At 51.0% G+C, this 18,424-nt stretch overlaps 3 protein-coding genes across 6 annotated transcripts in view; 1 reads left to right on the top strand and 2 right to left on the bottom strand.

Annotated features, from left to right (window-relative positions):
- Positions 1-487: 487 nt before the first annotated feature.
- YRDC (yrdC N6-threonylcarbamoyltransferase domain containing) lies at positions 488-4,652 on the bottom strand. The gene is made up of 5 exons (XM_038557847.1): positions 4,270-4,652; positions 3,672-3,786; positions 3,397-3,516; positions 1,594-1,736; positions 488-1,271 (listed from the first exon to the last, which is right to left on the bottom strand). Exons 1-5 carry the CDS (start codon positions 4,635-4,637, stop codon positions 1,193-1,195), a joined length of 825 nt encoding a protein of 274 aa, XP_038413775.1. The 5' UTR covers positions 4,638-4,652; the 3' UTR covers positions 488-1,192.
- A 349-nt stretch (positions 4,653-5,001) lies between these two features.
- C15H1orf122 (chromosome 15 C1orf122 homolog) lies at positions 5,002-5,936 on the top strand. The gene is made up of 2 exons (XM_038557848.1): positions 5,002-5,195; positions 5,459-5,936. The coding sequence occupies exons 1-2, from the start codon at positions 5,148-5,150 to the stop codon at positions 5,552-5,554; spliced, it is 144 nt and encodes a 47-aa protein (XP_038413776.1). The 5' UTR covers positions 5,002-5,147; the 3' UTR covers positions 5,555-5,936.
- A 132-nt stretch (positions 5,937-6,068) lies between these two features.
- Positions 6,069-18,424, bottom strand: part of MTF1 (metal regulatory transcription factor 1) — a 43,113-nt gene continuing 30,757 nt past the window's right edge. For 3 of the 4 annotated variants that reach the window (XM_038557841.1, XM_038557844.1, XM_038557843.1), the window contains exons 8-11: positions 17,361-17,457; positions 16,065-16,648; positions 13,331-13,394; positions 6,069-12,054 (exon numbers count right to left, since the gene is read on the bottom strand). In XM_038557841.1, coding sequence (XP_038413769.1) covers positions 11,627-12,054; positions 13,331-13,394; positions 16,065-16,648; positions 17,361-17,457 — 1,173 coding nt within the window. In that variant the 3' untranslated portion in view covers positions 6,069-11,626. The remainder of the gene's footprint in view (positions 12,055-13,330; positions 13,395-16,064; positions 16,649-17,360; positions 17,458-18,424) is intronic. The other variant, XM_038557842.1, reaches the window with a different exon arrangement.

Here is an 18,424-nt window from a genome sequence, read left to right as displayed (position 1 = left end):
TGCCAGGCAGGAGGGGAGGAAGCGGGGCCTACGGATTACCACGGGACCCCCAGCTCTAGTTAGGTAATAGGCACTGAATGCCACCGATGACAGGGCAGATCGGGGCAGGAGCACAGCACTGGACCGTGGCCTGCAGAACCTTCCAGGACGGAGAAACACTGGGGCTTCATTTCACACATACATGGTTTGGAAAAATACTAAACTTATGGCAAGTTCAGAGCCAGGAACAGCAATTCTCATTCACTGCAGCTTGATCAGTTCTTTCCAAGGCTAATCTGTAGCAAGAGCCATAGAGACATTCTTACACTTTGACCCTGTAATCCTGCTCTAGGGAAATAATTCAAAAGAAGAAAAATAAACTATTTACAGAACATTTTCTATCAAGGAGAAATAAGGCTCAAATAGCCAAGAATCATTCTGTTTAACACTTGGTACACATGTGAATGGAGATACAGGCTTCTGAGTACATACCGGATTCAAATAAAGGTGTTGCAGGCATAACTCATTAATTTATTTTATGAATAAATAAGAAAAAAAGCCACTGGCTGGAAAGAATAGTAGAGATTTGTTTTCCAGCATTCTTTGATTTGGACTTCCCCACCCCCACACCGTTATAACTGAGCTCACTTCCCACCCGTAGTCTGAAGCGATGACTCTTTCCGCCAGGCCTTACCGCCGCCTCTCCAGTTCAGAGGAAATCGTGTCGGGCCTGCGGCTCAACAGTCTTTATCCTACTCTGGTTCCAGCTTCAGGTACCCAAACATATGCCTTTGGTCACTGGAGGCTCTTACCAGCACCAGCTGGTGCTCTGGCGGATTTGGACCTTAAAAGCCACCACCACCCCCCAGGGGGTGCTCTGACTGGACTTTGAATCTGTGCCTCAAATTATCTTTCAAAAAGTTTCCAAAAAAAAGAAACTTATTACAACAAGGCCATCCTAGGAATGTTCTCAAATATAGTCTCTAGTTAGCTTTTGGCTGATACAGGAAATTACAGATAAAGATAATAAATATGACCTCCCCCACCAGGCGTGAGAGCCTGGTCTACAGTGTTCAGAAAGAGAAGTTGCTTTTAAGAGTCAGACTAGTAACATTATAGCCCCAGTGGCCTCTGTCAATGAGACCCTGCCAGTCCCCAGTGGACAGACACATAGTGTCCAGCACCAGTCCTCCGGCCCTCCCTCTTCCTGAGGTCACGAGCAGGATCCGGATCCGTGTGAGGGGAGCAGCCCGTACTTCTGTCGGAGGATGGCTGTAGTACTTTCTAAGGCACTGAGGAAGAAACCAAGGGCAGTTAAAATCTGACTTTTCAAAGCCCTGAGCCCACCAGAGTCTGGCGATCAGCGACCTCTAAATTCTCTGGTCTTGACTATGCTCTCTTCCCCAAACCCTTGATGAATCCTTTGAATCCTCAAAAAGCCAGCAAACACCAGCAAACTTAGTCCCCTCCATCCACCACTTCTCCAAACCTGCCCACCCCGCTCCAGACAAGGCAGGAGTGCCAACCTTTATTTTGTTAAGTTTTCCTCCCCACTCCACCCCCCACGCCCCAACCTTCCTGAAATTCTATCCCCATGCCACAGCAGAGACTTACCAGCCTGGACGAATGATGCCAAACTTTCCAGGTACAGACAAGTCAACCACAGTTGAGCCCAGACGATACTCAGGGCTCTGACCATCGCCAATGGGTCCCCCGTCAATGACCAGGGATAACTGAGGCCAGAGGTCCTGGAACTCCTGAGAAGAGGAAGAGGAAGAGCATGGACACTACCCCTGGTGTCCGTAGTGATGTCATACGACACACGGTGTTCGTAGGAAGACGGAGGCCGCACACTTCTAAATCAGGAGGCATCTCCCTCTAAGCAGGGGAAGGAACCTCATTCAGTTAAGGTCAGCTGTGCCAAGGACACAGCCTGAGCACCGAGGACATGGCATCCTATGAGGTTTGGAGCCCTCCCAGGTTACTACCTCAAGTAACACCTATCTAGAGTTTAACAAAAATTCTCTTCTGCCAAGAGGAAACCACATGGGGCTCCTGTTGGAGATGTAGAAGTACAGTGACCGGAGTCCTGGGCGGGTGTCCAAAGATGTAGGCTCTACCCTGAACTTTCACCCAAATTTCTGTGTCACTGCATGCAAGTTACTTCATCCAGGACACTGTGATCCTAGATCTCACGAGAACCCTGGATAAGGATAGGGAGAGGAAGACACGGAGGACGGACTCTACCACGTGCATGGCACCAGCACTCAATCTTTGGGCTACAGGAAGGATACCCTCCCCAAAAACCGTGGACTGAATTGTTAATTGTGTGAGAGCATCGCCCACTCTCCCCAGCACCACCACTCATGGAAACCCTGAAGCGGTGGCTGGGCCTGGGCATTTGGGATGAAAGATCATAACCACCAGTTCCTGCGTTGGACAGGTCAACTGTTTGCTGACAAGCCAAGAACAGCCCCACCCCCACCCCAACCCCACTGCCTCGGGCATAACCATGGGGCCCAGGTAAAGCCTGCGGGCCCAGGACAGGATAGGATGCTGGGCTCTCACTTTCTAAGGCCCCTGAAGCTGCTCTCTAGGTCCGGACATGGAAAACCCCATCACTGTGCTATATTTTACATTCAAGTTCAGGAAGAAGAAAAATGTGTGGTGGGTGACATTTCTTTGTGTTCTCGTTTTTTTTTTTTTTTCCCCCCCAAGCTATGCGTTCAAGACTGAATTAGGATGATCCTTTCTCTGACTAGACTGGTAGCCAGGGAAGACAATGGGGTTGGGAGTCCCTGGGTCAAGGATTTAACGTTTCAGAGCCGGAACTTTCTTTACAGCACTGTTGTCAAGACTTCTTGCCTAACTATTTTTTCAAACAGCTACCACCACAAAAGGGGGGGTGGGTGGAAAAAATTACACTTAACATGATAGTTTTTTTTTTTTTTTTTAATTATTAAAAAGACAGTAGGGGGCAGCCTGGGTGGTTCAGCGATTTAGTGCTGCCTTCCGCCCAGGGCGTGATCCTGGAGTCCCGGGATCGAGTCCCGCATGGGGCTCCCTGCATGGAGCCTGCTTCTCCCTCTGCCTGTGTCTCTGTCTCTCTCTCTGTGTCTCTCATGAATAAATAAATAAAATCTTTTTAAAAAAAAAAGGCAGTAGGAAAAAAAAAATTCTCCCTGTCACCTCTCAAACACTTTAACGAAACCTTTCCAAGTTCAATTTGGATTCCCCCACCCTGTGCCAACCGTACAGACTTCCCACCGTCGGACCAAATGGGTAGAGCCTCCTGCGAGGCACCCCAGTGAACCATCAACCCGGCTGGTTCAGAGAAAACTGTGTGTGTGTGTGTGTGTGTGTGTGTGTGTGGCCTGGTGATGCTTTGGCGGAGGCGGGGAGGACCGGGTGACTCACCTCGACGGTCAGAGAACTGGCCTGGGAGCTGAGGTTGGCGCTGGTGAGAGCGAGTGGTTCCCCGAACACCTGGGCCAGATCCTGGATGAAGGCGTGGTCCGGGATGCGGACGCCGACAAGCTGGGACACAAGAGCGGCGCAGAGGGTCAGGAGGGTCAGGAGAGGCGGGAAGGGGTGGGGAAACGGCTCTGGCAGGCGCGTGTGGATGCATGTGGTCGCGTGTGGACGATGGCAGCCGTGGGGGGCGGGATGCAAGAGCTCAAGATGCGACTCACAGGAGTGCAGGGGTTCAGGTCCCGATTGAGCTCCTGCGAGCGCTCCAACACCAGGGTCACGGGGCCCGGCAGCAGGTCTCTCAGGAGTCCCTCGGGGACGCTCACGCGGCAGTACCTGGAAAACACAGATCGGGGGATGAAGGGTCAGTGCCGGTCCTTGTCCAGGGCCGTGCGGGACCCGTCTCCGCTCTCCAGCTCCCCGGGGGGTTTGACACGGCGGGGCTCCAGGGGTCAGCGGGCTCCCACGGCGGCCGGGTCGCACGCTGCGGGGGTCCTGCGCGGCGCCGCCGAGTCCCGGGGCGTGCTCTGCATCCTCCGCCGTGCGTGCGCGTGTGCGTGCGCGTGCGCGTGTCTCAGGCCGTGGGAGCCCGCCCCGCCCCGCCCCGCCCCGCCGCGCGCGCGGTCGCAGAAGCGCCCCGGGAGGGGCTGGAGGAGCTGGAGGGCGCGCATCTCCGGTACCGGGTCCCGCCCCCCCGCCCCCCCCGGGGGGAGCCCGGCCGAGCCCCTCCCGCTCCCCGCGCCTCGGTCTCCCGGGCCTGTCACCGGAAGCCCCTCCCGCGGGGCCGCCCCCAGCGGGGCCGGGTCGCGGCGGCCTCACCTGTAGACGTCGGCCACGCGGCCCAGGCAGACGGCCAGCGGCTTGGCGTGGCTGCGGCCCTTGAGGCGGTACACGGCGTCCAGCGCCGCCGAGCAGCTCGCCGCGCAGGCCAGGCCGTACAGCGTGTCGGTGGGCACGGCCACCACGGCGCCGGCGCGCAGCTCGGCCACGGCGGCCCGCAGCGCCTCGGTCCAGCCGGCGCGCTCCGGGCTTGCGGCCCGCACGGCCCCGCCCCCAGGGAGCCGCAGCAGCCGGCTCGGCGCGCGCAGGAGGCGGCCCCTCCGCGCGGAGCCCGCCGGCCCCTCGCTCAGCCCCGCGCCGGCAGCCACCGCGGCCCTCAGCGCCCCGCACCGGCGCGCCGGAGACATCCGCCCGGGCCCGCTTCCGGGAGGAAGTGACGCGCCCAGCCAGCTTCCGGCCGCGGCGGCCCGGCCCCACCCCCGCGCCGGGCCGCTTAAAGGGACCGCGACCCCCAGGAGGCTTGAAGGAGACCGGTGGGGACGGGGCGGGGCGCGGCTGTGCGGAGCCCGAGCGCGGCGCTGGGGAGGGGGGCGGCCGAGAGGGGGGCGGTGGTCGGGCCGCGCAGGCGGAGATGGAATGGGGCGCGGGCTCAGACTGGTCGCGGGGGTGAGAGCGGGCCCGTCGGGGCGGGGGGACGGGGCCCGGGCCGAGCGCGAGCGCGAGCGCGGCGCTGACCGTGCGTGTGTCGCTCTCTCCCGGGCAGGGAGGCTGCCGGCGTGGACCGCGCGAAGGCGGGGCTGGGGCTCGGCGGGAGGCCGCCCCCGCCGCCGCCCCGGGATGAGCGCGCGCAGCAGCTGCTGGACGCCGTGGAGCAGCGGCAGCGGCAGCTCCTGGACACCATCGCCGCCTGCGAGGAGATGCTGCGGCAGCTGGGCCGGCGGCGCCCGGAGCCGGCTGGCGGCGGGGTCGGCGCCCACCCGGGCCGGGCCTGGGAGGCGGGGGCCCCGCGGGGCTGGGCTGCCCGGGGGCGGGTGGTGGAAGGGCGCCCCCCGCTGCCCCCCCCGCTGCCCCCGCCGCTGCTCTCCCCCCCCCCCCCCCACCTCCCTTCATCTGCGCGACGGCCTGCGAAAAAGTTCAGTGCCGTCCCGGGCCCCGTGGCCTGCGTCCTGGCGGGGCCTAAGCCGAGGCCTTGCCTCCCAGCCTCACTTTTCCTTTCTGTTCCCACCAGAGCGTGTCAGCCAAGCCCGGAGCGCCTCCGCAGCCGGCCGTCTCCGCCCGCGGTGGCTTTCCAAAGGATGCAGGCGACGGAGCTGCGGAGCCCTGACCATCCCTGACGGGCGTCCTGACCTCTCTCTCTCCCTCCCGGGGCTGGCCGCTGGACTCCGGACAACCCCCTCCAATAAAGGGGCCAGTCTTCACTGGCAGCGGCTGGTACTTGGCTCTCGGCCTGGGGTGGCAGCTCTGCTGGCGGCTGGGTTCACTCCCACTTCATCCTGGCTGAAGGCAGTGCTGAGCTTTGGAATGTCGCCAGCGAACACCCAGGCTGGTTACCCGGGTTTGGGCAGACCAGCAGCGCTCTCCAGAGCGGCCTGGCCTGCTTTGGGGGATCCAAGTGGTGTTACATGTCCATTTCATGCTTTGGGGGCTCCCGGCCCCACAAAACACTTTTAGCAGAGCCTTGATTAAAAGGAAACCTGCAGACTCTCCTGGTCATGGACCTTTCCTTTCTGTCTCCTAAGACTCACCTGGGGGGAGGGGGGGAGGGTGCGGGGGTGGGTGTGGGTTGAAATTGTCAACCATGGGAGGGTTTGGGAAGAAATGCCACAGATACTACCAGATTTAAATAAGCATTTAATTAGGATTTCATTAGTATTTAATATTGCTTTTTCAATTCCAAAAAGTTAAATTTTTCACTTCTTAGCAGATATTTTAAAGTACAATATTAAGTTTATACAAAATGAGCAATTAAGCAAACACCATTATTTCACATTCTTCAAAAATACAAATTCATATTTACTCTTTTTTTGGGTTTGGAGGTTTCTTCCTTTGGAAGTACTGAACCTGTAACGTTTTCATATCGCTCAGTGGAAGTCCGTTGTTCCCATGTTTCACACTTAAATAAACTTGATAGGCTTTTACATAATCCAAATAAAACAATTTGAGATTTTAAAACACTGTCACCAAGACCTCCGGCCAATGACTACTAGTTTGTGTCAAAAAAAAAAAAAAAAAAAAAAAAAAAAGAAGGCTGTCTGTGGGTCTTGCCTTTCCTGGCCAGATGTGAGCCAGAAATTCAGCAAAAACCTGTTTCCAGCCACCTTCCCCCAAAAGGGTCTAGGAGGAGTTGACAGGGAAAGGTAACAGCCACCTTGAACTCTGACCCCCCCCTCCACCCTCACATTCTCCAAAACACAACAGTAGACTGTTGAATCAAAGGCGCCCTGGGGAGGCCTAAGGACGTGGGAGAAGGGCAAGAGAGGCCTCTGACTTGGCACCACTACGAGGATAACAAGGATATTGCAAAAAACACCCCTGGGTTTTGGTGAAAAAAAGTTTTATGAAAAATTTTCCCATAAGAAAAAGAGTAGAAACTGCATTGAGCTGAGAAAGTGACACTACATTATCACCCAATTTTTGGCCCAGCAGGAACACCACCAAAAGGGCAGTGTGTGGTTTTAAACTTTGCTTCCAGTAAAAAAAGCTTGTACTATGTACACATTGACATGAGATCCAGTTTAATTTGCATTTTTCAGTGCAGACTGAGAAGCCCTCCGGAACAGGGTAACAGTGAGAAATGCCCCAACAGTGATCATCAGCTTACCCCAAGGGCGTGAAAGGAGACACGGGACCCTCTCCCTGTCCCCCAAAAACATGCAAGAGGAAACAGGCTAAACTGACTACCAACCAGAGCTAGGCAAAATTCAGTTTTGTCGCCTCCCCCCACCCCCACCCCCAATATTAGGGAATGGACAATTTCCCATCGATGTCACAGCAGGAGGACCGTTTGCATATTGATCTGTGGAAATCTTTTCTGCTTTGGCTGAAGTGTTATTTCAAAACTTCTCTATTCTATAGTAGCCTGAGAATTGAAGATAGAATGGGGAGAGGGGGCCCCCCACCCCAGACAAAAGAGGAGTATGGGGGAAGGAAGAAAGTTGATAAAGCAGATTACTAACAGCTTTGTTTACTGGATTTAATGAAGGCTGGAGACTTTTTTGCTTAAAGAGCCAACACGGGTGGTGAAGGGAGCAGTAGGGAAATGGCTCATGCTGCCCGCTCCCCTCCTACCACCACCGTCTCCCAAACATTTCTGACTGGTGGTGGAGGAAAATGTAAACTCTGGCAATACTGTTGCAGTTCCACAAATCAATGGTTTGGGTGACTCTGGGGAAGTCTCTAATGTTAAGGACAAAGAACGTGATTACAAATACAAAAGTCTAGAAGGTGCCAGGTTTCTACCTAGGAACAACCTGTCCCTTCCTTCCAGGCATCACTTTGTAATGGTGAGGGCGGGGCAAGATGGCAAGGGACCATGAAGTGATGGGAAAGGGCCTCAACAGTCCGCAGAAGAAAACAGGACCCGCAGCAGTTCTTCAGAGAGCCTGAGGGGCGCCCTCGGGCACACAGGGAAGGCTTGCATAGATTGAGCAGTTGCTGAGAATGCATAATAGTGTTTCCCTATAGACAGCCTCACAGCACGGGGCTCTGATTGAGCAGAAAAAAACGCGGCCAGGCCAGGGCCACATGGGACAACGACCATCAAGCTACACATATTGCACCAAGGTAAGTGCTTTTCTTTTCACACCTCAATTTAACTTTTTATTCTGAGCAAAAATAAAACTTTGTGGAAAGTATATATATGTATATATATGTATATATATATACATATATATATATATACACACACACAAAAGAAATTGCAGCAATTGGGTTAAAGATAAAATAACCTAAAGTGCTTTTTTATTTTATTATTTCTTTAATATACCAATATGAGGTTCTGCAAACTCATCCCTCTGGACACATTCAGCGTTATACAAAGTCTCTCAGGAAAACCCACCCACCCTCCATGATCCCCCATCAGTCCACTCACTGCCTTGACCCTGAAGGTAAAACTCCAATCAACTGACTTTCCCAGAGGTGGTGGAGAGAAGTCCCTGGCTTCTACCCAGAAAGGTCTTCACACCTTAAGGCCCCTCCTGGGCTTTGTACCATGATCTCCTTCTAAGGGGAAAGGGGTGGAATTTAATAAAGGACACCAACACCTGTCACCAAACTGGTGATGCCCCCACGAGGCTGGCCAGACCCCCCCACCCCCAGGAGAGGCAGGGCCATCCTACCTCCATGTCTCACCTGCCTGCTGGGAAGGGCCCAAATCGCTAAGGCAGTTGGAGGGTGCCAGCCCGTGCCCTACCCCTCCTGAGTCTGTGAACTCCAGTCCCTGGTGCTGACTACACCATGTAGAGGGGCGGTGTGGAACTGGAGATGCCAGTGGGAGCTGGAAGTAGACATCTACCGGGTGGAAATGGCTAAGGTTACCATGGGAAGAAAAAAGGCTTGGTTTCACCTTGCCCGAAGTCTGCAGCCCTTCCCTAACCTCACCACAGGTTCGTTCCTGGGCTTGGGAAAGCGCTCTCTGGGACGGCTCATTCCACTTTAGCCAGTGGCCCGCTCTTCCCTAACGTCCCTGGCACCAGTGGCCAGGCTTTGCAGGAGCTGATGGGAGGGAAAGAGCACCGGAAGAGGAAGGAAAGACTGCCTGCCCTGTGGAAAAAAACCTGCTCTTCACAACCACTCGCTAGCATTTTAAGCACATTCCTGATTTTTCAAAAGCTAATTGGCCCTGATAGTCCCCCTTATAATTTTGAGTCACCCTCAAGAGGCAGATACTTCAACTAGAAAAACCTGTCAGCCTAAATACTGTTTTAAGAGGCTTCTTCATCACCGCCAATCTTTGGAGAGCACAAAAGCCACTGACCTAGCAAGGCCCAGCAGGAGCACAGCCCTGGCTAACCGGAAAGAAGCGATAATGAAACCACCGCCACGTCCAATGGCCCTGGGCTTCTGTTCCCACCTTGGCTCCCAGGAAACTGAGTCCCAGGTACCCCTAGGATGGGTATGTGGGGAGGTCATTCACACCCTCCGCTACGAGCTACCTCTGGGACTCCAGCGTGTTGCTCTGCCCTTTCAAATTAATTTAGAAATTAAGCGAGGTTCCTGCCTCAGAGCTTCCCATGGGTGCAAGACCCAGAGACAGCCAAGGACAGCCCACGCTCAGCAACTGGTTGTGCAGGAAGACTAAGCCACCGGGGTAACAGAAGTTTCCTCCCGCCTTATCGACTTCTGCTGTGGTCAGGTGGGCACCAAAAGCCACCAGCCTTTCGGGGAGGGGAGTGCAGGAGGTCTAAAAAGAAAGGGACTCTCCTGACTAGACTCCCAGAAGGAGAAGCTCCCACCAGCTGCCTGCGGGGAAAACCCTTTTCTCCTCGTGGCAGGCACAACGTTTACTACCTCTGCCCTCTGGTCCAACTCTGTCCCTGAAATTCTGTCCAAGGCAGGGCCTCTGGCTCCCAGATAAATGATCAGCTCTGGATATGGTCTTGGCTGACCCTGAGTGATAGCTCAGAGAACAGAAGAGTGACACATGCAGATCTCTCTACATTAGGGAATGGAAAAAGAAGGCAAAATTATGGCTGCTTTCTGCCTGACCCTGCTGACTCAGAAGAGCAGTCCTGTCTGTGGACCCCTGTTCCTCGCTCAAGGCAGGGAAGGAAGGGGTTCTTGGAGGCAGAGGCCTAGTCTACACCCTGGGCCAGGCCTCAGGCCTCATTTCTGGGCTCCGTGAGCCTGCTGAGCACTCATGACTATGTTAATATAGCCGGTTGAGAGAAACTTTTCATTTTAGTGTGAACTGTATTTTAGGTTTTATTTTAAAGAGGCAATGACTTGGAGCCAAAGGCAGACAGATGGATATCATTCTACACACAAATTAAAAAAAAAAAAAATTTCCTATAACACAACTTAATGAAACATTCCAAATGAGATAACTTATTGCAACATTTCAGGCTTTTTGGTGGAAGGGGGATTTTTTTTGTTTTGTTTTGTTTTACCCTGAGTAGAAGATCATCGTTTTTATGGTTTTTGTTTTTTGTGTTTTTTTTTTTGTTTTTGTTTTTGTTTTTGTTTAGAAATCACATGACTAAGCTGAGCTGAGCAAGTCACATCCTTCTTTGCACTGTACTAGACTGTATGCAAAATCCAGAGGGGTGGGAGGCAGGGATGGGAGGGGCAACCAAAAGCCTGGCTGGAACCTGGAACCTGGACACCTGGCCTGCCAATTACATGCCGCCTTAGAAAGAAAACAACAACAAAAAAACCCGAAAAACAAACAAACAAAAAACTCCCTTAAAGCTGCACCTTCTCCTGATAAGCAAAATGCAGCTCTTCTGCTCTGAAGAAGAAAATACCATTAAAGGCAGGCAGACCACCACCCAGCAACTGGCCATAAGCCACATGTCCACTCTAGGACAACACAGGGACATTCCCCCCAAAAATTCACTGCAATCTGCCGGCCCTGGCCACCAACCGAAAGAGACAGGAAGAACTTAGGAAGGCAAAGACTGTGATAATGTTGCTAGAGCCTGCTCTGCACACGCGTGGATCAACAGCAGTCAACAGCTCGCCTAGGGCCCCCCACGCCCCCCCCAGAACCTGATCGTCCACACAGCCTCAGGCCAGGCTTTCAGCTACCCACTGTGCTGCAGCTGGCTGCAGGATGACACCTGCCAGAGTCCCAGAGTCCCCCTGAGCTCCACCGACAGCAAGAGCAAACAACAAAACCACCTCACCCAATCCCTGTCCAGCTCACAGCTGTCTGGCCTGCCTTTGCCACAGCCCCCTCTGGTGGAGTGAGGGTCTGGCCTCCCGTGCCCGCTTCCGCCTCAGCCTTAGACTCAAAAGTCGCACAGGGCAGAGGGACAGCCGACCCACTGAGCTCTGCTGCCCAAACCACGAAGACCCCAGTGCAAGTGATGGGCAGCATCAGACTGATGGAATCCACACCCTTTCTTTTCGAATGTTTATGCATACGAGTAACCTTAATTTCCAAGTTCACATGACAATAAGCAAAAGTGACATACAGTGCAGCCAAACAGTTCATTTATAACTTAGCTTTTTTTGTTTTTTTTTTTTGTTGGTTTTTTTTTTTTTTCTCCAAAGATCAGTTCCTTAAAATGGATGCTCCTGGGATATGACTAAAGAAAATACGTCTGAAAGGTGAGGATTTCAAACAGTAGATTTCTTCATCCTTCGAATTGCTGACCCCCCTTGATGGCAGGCACCACACTTTCTGCTTCCCGCTCGGCCTCCTCTGCTGGAGGTGAGCGCAGGCGGCCCCCTTTCACTTAGAGAAGCTGGTCAGGCCCATCTCCTCCTCCCCCTGCAGTAGTGCTTCAATGGGAATCAGATTGGACGGGGTGTCCAGGCTCTGGAGGGACAAAAACTCTGACACATCCATGGCACTTAACGTTTCTGTCTGAGGGTCTGAAGGAGTCTCTGCTCGTCTGCTTTGCTCACAGGAAGAGGGTACAGCAGAGGAGGACGACAGGGGGCCAGGGGGCGAGGAAAAAGTCTGCGGTGGTAGCTTCAGGCTGGACCCATCAGGAGGCTGGGGGCCCGGCTCTGCAGGGGGTGGGGAAGAACAGCCCTTCCTCCTGCCTGCTGCCCGCTCCTTGGCAGAGTCCCGGCACGCGCACTGACACTGACACGCCTCCTCTTGTTTGATGATGATCACAGGAACACTGAGGCCAATCTGCTGTACAGAGCTCCCTGCGAGAGAGGCAAGAGACACTGCTCCTCAAGTAGCCGCAGGCAGGGGCGTGAGGGATGGGGGTACAGACTAGGGGAGTGCCGAGTGCCTCGGAGGCAGGAATGGTGACAAGGAAGGATGCCATGCTCCAGGCTTTGTGTTGCCTGACACTCCCCATCCCCTCCACGCCAAAGTCCCTTGTCCTTAGAGAGCCAGGCACACCATCTAGATGACCCTGTATTTCCAGCTTCGTTTCCAGCCTTTCTGCCCTGTCCCCTCCATGCCAGCCACAGCATATGTGTCCCTTTCCCTGACATGTGTTCTTCATACCTCTGGGCCTATGAGCTCTTGCTTCTGCCTAAACTCCCCAGACAGGGCTGTTTCTCCGGAGAACTTCCTCTTCTTTTCTCTGAAGACCCAGCTCATCCCCTCCTCTCCTGATGCTGCTTCCAGCAGGCTAACACCTAGAGCTGCCCATGGGCCCATGAGCTTCCCAACCATATGCATGGAGCTACTGCCTCCCTTCGCACCTCTCTCCACACAGGGTAGGACTTGGGGCTTGTGTCTCGCCTGCCTGAGACCAAGCTCCTCCAGAGCCTCATGCTCCCATCCCCAGGCTCAGACACATGGTTGGTGGGGGGAATCCCCCTGTACACGGTCAGCCTTGCGCTCATGCACATTCTCCTGCTCTTCTGTGCGTGTGTGTGTGCTCTGCATAGTCCCACTGTGAAATCAGACAGGCTTTGTGTGTCTCAAAAAAAAGTTAGAGACCAGAGAACAGGAGAACAGAAGAACAGAGTGGGAATCAGGAGACCTGAGAACTAGTGCTTTGTCTCTGCCACAAACTCACTGACAATTTTGGACGAGTCATTTAAGTCTTCAGGGCCCCATTTCTTAATCTATAAAATAGTTTGAAAAAAAAAAAAAAAGGCACATTTCACTCTATGAGTCTCTGACCCACATGCTATTTCTTCATTACTGTAGTTAGAAAAGAGTCCAAAGAATTAACAGCTGCTCTCTTTGGCATTAACTGCGAGTCAAACTTTCTTCTGGTTACATTTAAAAGCTATATCTGAGAAGAAAAGAACCATTGCTCCTTAAGGAATGTTAAATATAGCATTTATGCCGTAGATACGCTAACTTCCAATAGTTGTGAAGATGTGAAATACTCTAATAAATAAACATTACAATCTGACAAATTAGAGTTTTTTAAATCTGGGGCAAAGCAACCATTAACTGTGCCCTAAGGGGCCCAGAGAGTTCACTTTCTTTGAAGGCTAACACACAATTACATACCTGTGCTACTGGCTACTGGTACTGCAGTGGTAAAGAACACCTTCTCAACTTTAGATGCTTGCTGCTGGGGGAAAAAAAGAGGAATCACAATTTATAGCCACTCAAGTATGGCAGATCTCCAAAGACCTGAAGCCTGCCCGATTGTACTAGTCAAGAGGACAGAAAACCCTCAGTGTTCAAGGATTTTTGCACTGAGTGATGTTTTGTTTGTGCTCTGACATGAGGTCACTGCACTGTTTGACATTCAGTGCTGACGATGCAGCCAGTTTTGTCTCCTACTACTTGGCTGTCTCCCAGCTGCCCATTCCGGTAGGTTCTGACTGCTCAAAGGCTCCACCAAGGTTGCCTTGCTCAAGCTGTGGTCTTCTCCCAGGGATCCCCAGGGCTAGCTTCCCTAAAAGCCCTCCAGTGCTGCCACACCCCAATACTTCCACAAGGCTGGAAAGTTTTTCGGTCTCTTCAAGGATCCAGTGGCACACTAAGGACTGGCTAAGACTTCCTCTCACTGGCACAAGAGTCCCGTGAAGGCCCCAAGCGGTGTGCTTTAAGCCACACAGGGTAGTAGCTCCAGGGTGGGCCCTGGACTCAAGTCCACACCCTGCCACCTCTTAGTTGTAAAGGCCAGGCAAATGATTTGACTTCTTCAGAGTTTTAGTGTCCTCATTGGTAAAACGGGGATGATAACCAAAGGACCTCCTAGAGGGCCCCTGTGAGGGTGGATGAGAGGATGCCTGTAGAACCTGCGGCATGCGGTGAGCCTCTTGCCCTATTTATGTTATTATGAGGTGGACCGTAGCGTCAGGCCCAGAGATCATCCTTTTTCACTGTGGTAACACCTCCTGTTACACTGGCTACAGAATTTCTGCTTTCTTCAAGTATTTTCTTAAAAAGGCTTTGTCTTTTATCCCTTTAAGAGGGAGAAAAGTCATCTCTAGGCTGAGTGTAGAAAGAATATGAAAGCTTCTGGCTAAGTTACAGGAGCTGACATGACAAAATAATGGTGGAGAAATGAGACCCCTATTTAAATACACAAAATGAATTATATGGAAAAGGAAAGACACCTGCTCCATGCAGCTCCCCAGGGCAGGTCCAAGAAACAATTATTAAAATGACACAGAGCAGATTGGATTAGAACACCAAAAAGGCCTTTCCAGTGACTCTATCTAAACATGAAACCAGGTGGCCTCCAGAGGTGGCTGGCACCTGATCTATGGAACCTAAATGCTTTATTTAGCCCTAAACTACTTTCCAGTTTGACAGCGTCATACACTCACCCAGACATTCTCCTACTTAATATGTTCTTTTCTCCACCTATATCATCCTCATACCTCAAGGCTCACCTGACCTGTATGGCCACCCAACAAGCCTCGACTCTGCACCTCTCATCTGGCAATACGAGGTAGCAGTCAGCAGCCTAGGCTCTGGGACCAATCAATCTGTCTATGCTCAAATCCCAGCTCTGCCACCTATGAGCTGTGTGACCTTGATCTAGTCACTTAACTTCTCTGGGCCTCACCTCTCCACTGGTAAAATCACACCCACCTCCTAGGATTCTTGTGATTAAATAAACAATGCACTTAAAAGTGCTTAGTTAGCACAGTGGGTGATATTCACACATAAATGTAAAAGTAAAAATATCACTGGTTGCTAAGGGCAAGGGGGAGGGAGGAAAGGATGAATAAGTGAAGAATAGGGATTTTTAGGTTGGTGAATCTACTCTGAATACTGTAATGGGAGACACATGACATCATTCATTTGTCAAAACCCACAGAATGGTGCACACAAAGAGTAAGCCCTAATGTAAACTATGGGATTTAGTTAGTAATAATATATCAATACTGATTCATCAGTTGTAACAAATTTGCCAGACTAATGCAAGATGTTACTAATAGGGCAAACTGGCTGGGGGTGGGGTGGGCGGGGCAGTGGCCAGGAAGTGTATGGAATTCTCTGCACTACCCCTTCAAAAAAAAAAAAAAAATCTAAAAAAAAAAAAAAAAGGTAATCTAAAAATAATGTATGAAAGGTAATGATGTTCAAAAAGTGCTTAATCAGCACAGTGAGCCCTTACACATACTAAGGGTTCAATAAATCACTGCTGTTATTTTTTTTTTTATTACCATTTTTGTTATTTGGCACTTTCCCTACTGGTAATGTTAACTTTCTTTGAGGCATTTTAGTGTCTTTAACTAGAATGTAAGTTTTTATGAAAAAGATATCATTGTTTCCACTTTTTTGTATCCCCAAGAGTATATCATGCATGGCATCTGGTGAACACCAGACCCTCAAAATATATTTAATTAAATGACCAAGTCACTTCCTTCATCATCGAGACCAAACACTTGCATAGAAACTTACTCTAGAGGTGGCCCTGGGGGCAATGATTCTCTCTCTCTGTCGTGGCCACTGCTGTGTCGGGTTCCACCATGCCCTCACAATGGTCTAGCCTTGGAGAAGAACCCTCTCTCTTAAACTGTTCTTAAACCTCCGCAGTCTAGTGGACTGCTCTGCTGTCCTAGCTGGTGCTGGGCTGCTTTACTGCTTCCTTATATAGGTATGCAGCACACCATTCCCTGGATTTCTAGCACTCAATCACAGGGACAATGACAAGAGGCCAAATCACAGGTTTCAGGGCAGATACGGTAAACATTTTCCTTTACGAAACAAAGCTCGGGACGTGTCACCTACGTAATTATACTTCACCCTGGTGGATCCATTTAGACAGAATACTTACAATTTGTTCTTGGTTTTGTGGTGAACTGGTGGCACCATTTAATATCCACTGTAGGTTCTGTTCTCCCATGACTAGGCTGGATTGCAGGATGGCCGTGCTGGGCGTCGGGGTGATGGTGATGGTGGGATTATGAGTCAGGACAGAGTTGGCGCCCAGGGGCAGAGTCTGGACCATGGCTGGCAGGGGCTCAGTAGTACTTTGTGATTGGGGCGCTGCTGCTGCGGCTGGGGCCGCCGCCGAAGCCCCAGTGACGACAGAAAGTCCTGGTACGATGGGCTGCGGGGCCTGGGGGTGCGGAAGAAACTCTTGATGATTAGCAGCAAACTGTGTGCTGTGGGGAACAGGCACTTCTGGAGGTTGTAAGAGAGCAGAGGGGTTGCCAAATGCAGCTTGCTGGGAACCAGGTCCTAGGGAGGGAGCAGGCGGAGGAGCAGACGGTGCTGAGGCTGGTAGTAGAGGCTGGGGTGGCTCGGAGATGCCAGGCTGCAGTACAAGTGGAAGAGATAAAGATGCTGAATTTCCTGTGGATGGCGGAACATCACTGACTGACTCTGCATCACCATTAAAACTTTCAATCAAGGCAGCTGGCAAGAAAAAGAAATAGAAATATATATACATATCCCAAGCCTTACATGAGCCACAAAACACAGTCATCATGGCTATAGCAAAGACAGCTGAAGACCGTTAGAGCCAATACCTTCATCCCAGAAGGCTGGCTCTCTGCTTTCCATCTAACGACCACTCTGGTTGAAGCACCAGGCTTCATAAGTGACCCCACCTTACAAACGTGAAGAGCTACCATAGGTTTCACCATTTAAAAAAAGGTATTCTAAGGCCTTTCTGGAAAAGAGACTAGACATCCTTTTTTGGCATGACCAGTGAACATACTTTCTGACTGCTGTGAAGCTTCAGGGACAGATTTTCATTCAAACACAGAAGGATCTATGCATCCAACGCCGTTCGCAGATCCTGCCCACTCACAAGCACGGTATCGCATTAGAAGAAGAGAGAGCTCACAGCTCCTCTCATTTTTGAAAGCCAACAAATGCTTTTCAAGGAGACCCTCTTCTTTTGAAGGGCTAGGAAAAACAGGCCCTCAAACAGACTCTCGCTGAGGGAAGGAGAGGAAAAAATAGAATCGAACAAGAGGCCCGCACTTGCCGGACCCCTCACCACGCATACTTCTTTCAAAGGAACTGAAATGCTACTTCACCGTGTCTGCATCAGTGTGTCAACAAAGGGAGCGCCCTTGCCCAGTGCGGAGATGTGAGCAGGAAGAGAGTCTGTGGCACAAACCTGTCTGTTGAGGATCTTCCGGAATTGCCGTATCATCGGCATTCTGGAACATTGATTCAAAGATGATTGCTGGTGAAATTGTGCTGAGGTCCTGGCCCTGTGATTGACAGAGACAAAGACGTGAGACTTGTCATCCTGAAGCAATGCTTCACTGGGAGAGAACACAAAGCAGCAGAACTAAAATGATCTTCTTTGATCATTTTGAAATGATAGCACAGTGGGTGACATTCACACATAAATGTAAAAATGCTTGTTTCTAATCTCTCCCTTTCCAAGGGGACATCTATTTCCTAAACCTTGGACACTTTAGATTTGGGTCCTCAGATACTCTAAAACAGGAGCCTGCAAACTATGACTTGTAGACAACCTGCCTGCTTTTGGAAGTAAAGTTCTACTGGAACAGATGCATGCTCATTCATTTACTGTCTATGCTGCTTTTATGCTCTGACGGCAGAGCTGAGTTGTGTCAGAGACTCTACGGTCCGCGAAGCCAAAAATATTTACTATCTGGCCCTTTCCAAAAAACAAACAAACAAACAAACAAACAAACAAAAACCAGCTTCCTGACCCCTGACCTAAAAGAAGACCAAATCCTTCCTAAAAATGGGATTATATTATATTCATTACCTGAAACCTGCTTTTCTCCTGTAATAATAATATATTGTGAATACCCTTCACAATAATATATTGTGAATAATATATTGTGAAACCTGCTTTTCTCCTGTAATAATAATATATTGTGAATATATATGTCATTACATAGCATCTACAATAGTCTAACATAGATGCATGGTAGTAAATCAAACAATATAAAGAAACTTTTCATGAGAGGCAACAGTTATTGCCTTATACTCACTATTGTTTGTCACTGCAAGTTTCTTTGTTATTAAGAATTAAAAAAAACGTCAGAGGCATTTTAAATAAGATAAAATGGGGGGGACCCTCAAAAATACAATGCCTGAGGGTCTGACTCCTGACAGGCACCAAATAAAATGGCCATCTCCAGGCTTGTCTTTGTTTTTTGTTTGTTTGTTTTTTGTTTTAAGATTTTACTTATTTATTCG

The sequence above is a fragment of the Canis lupus genome, chromosome 15, assembly GCF_011100685.1.
Source record: "Canis lupus familiaris isolate Mischka breed German Shepherd chromosome 15, alternate assembly UU_Cfam_GSD_1.0, whole genome shotgun sequence".
NCBI lineage: Eukaryota > Metazoa > Chordata > Mammalia > Carnivora > Canidae > Canis > Canis lupus.
Note: the sequence above shows the minus strand (reverse complement) of the source record. Positions and strands in the feature narration are given on the sequence as shown.

What these genes read in the sequence shown, in the direction of transcription:
- YRDC (XM_038557847.1), bottom strand. Translation starts at nt 4,637, where the DNA reads ATGTCTCCGGCGCGCCGGTGCGGGGCGCTGAGGGCCGCGGTGGCTGCC. An exon ending in CCAGTTCTCTGACCGTCGAG is followed by an intron (nt 1,737 to 3,396) that starts GTGAGTCACCCG and finishes TCCTCTTCTCAG; the next exon opens with GAGTTCCAGGACCTCTGGCC. An exon ending in GGCATCATTCGTCCAGGCTG is followed by an intron (nt 1,272 to 1,593) that starts GTAAGTCTCTGC and finishes TTTCTTCCTCAG; the next exon opens with TGCCTTAGAAAGTACTACAG.
- C15H1orf122 (XM_038557848.1), top strand. Translation starts at nt 5,148, where the DNA reads ATGCTGCGGCAGCTGGGCCGGCGGCGCCCGGAGCCGGCTGGCGGCGGG. An exon ending in CGGAGCCGGCTGGCGGCGGG is followed by an intron (nt 5,196 to 5,458) that starts GTCGGCGCCCAC and finishes TGTTCCCACCAG; the next exon opens with AGCGTGTCAGCCAAGCCCGG.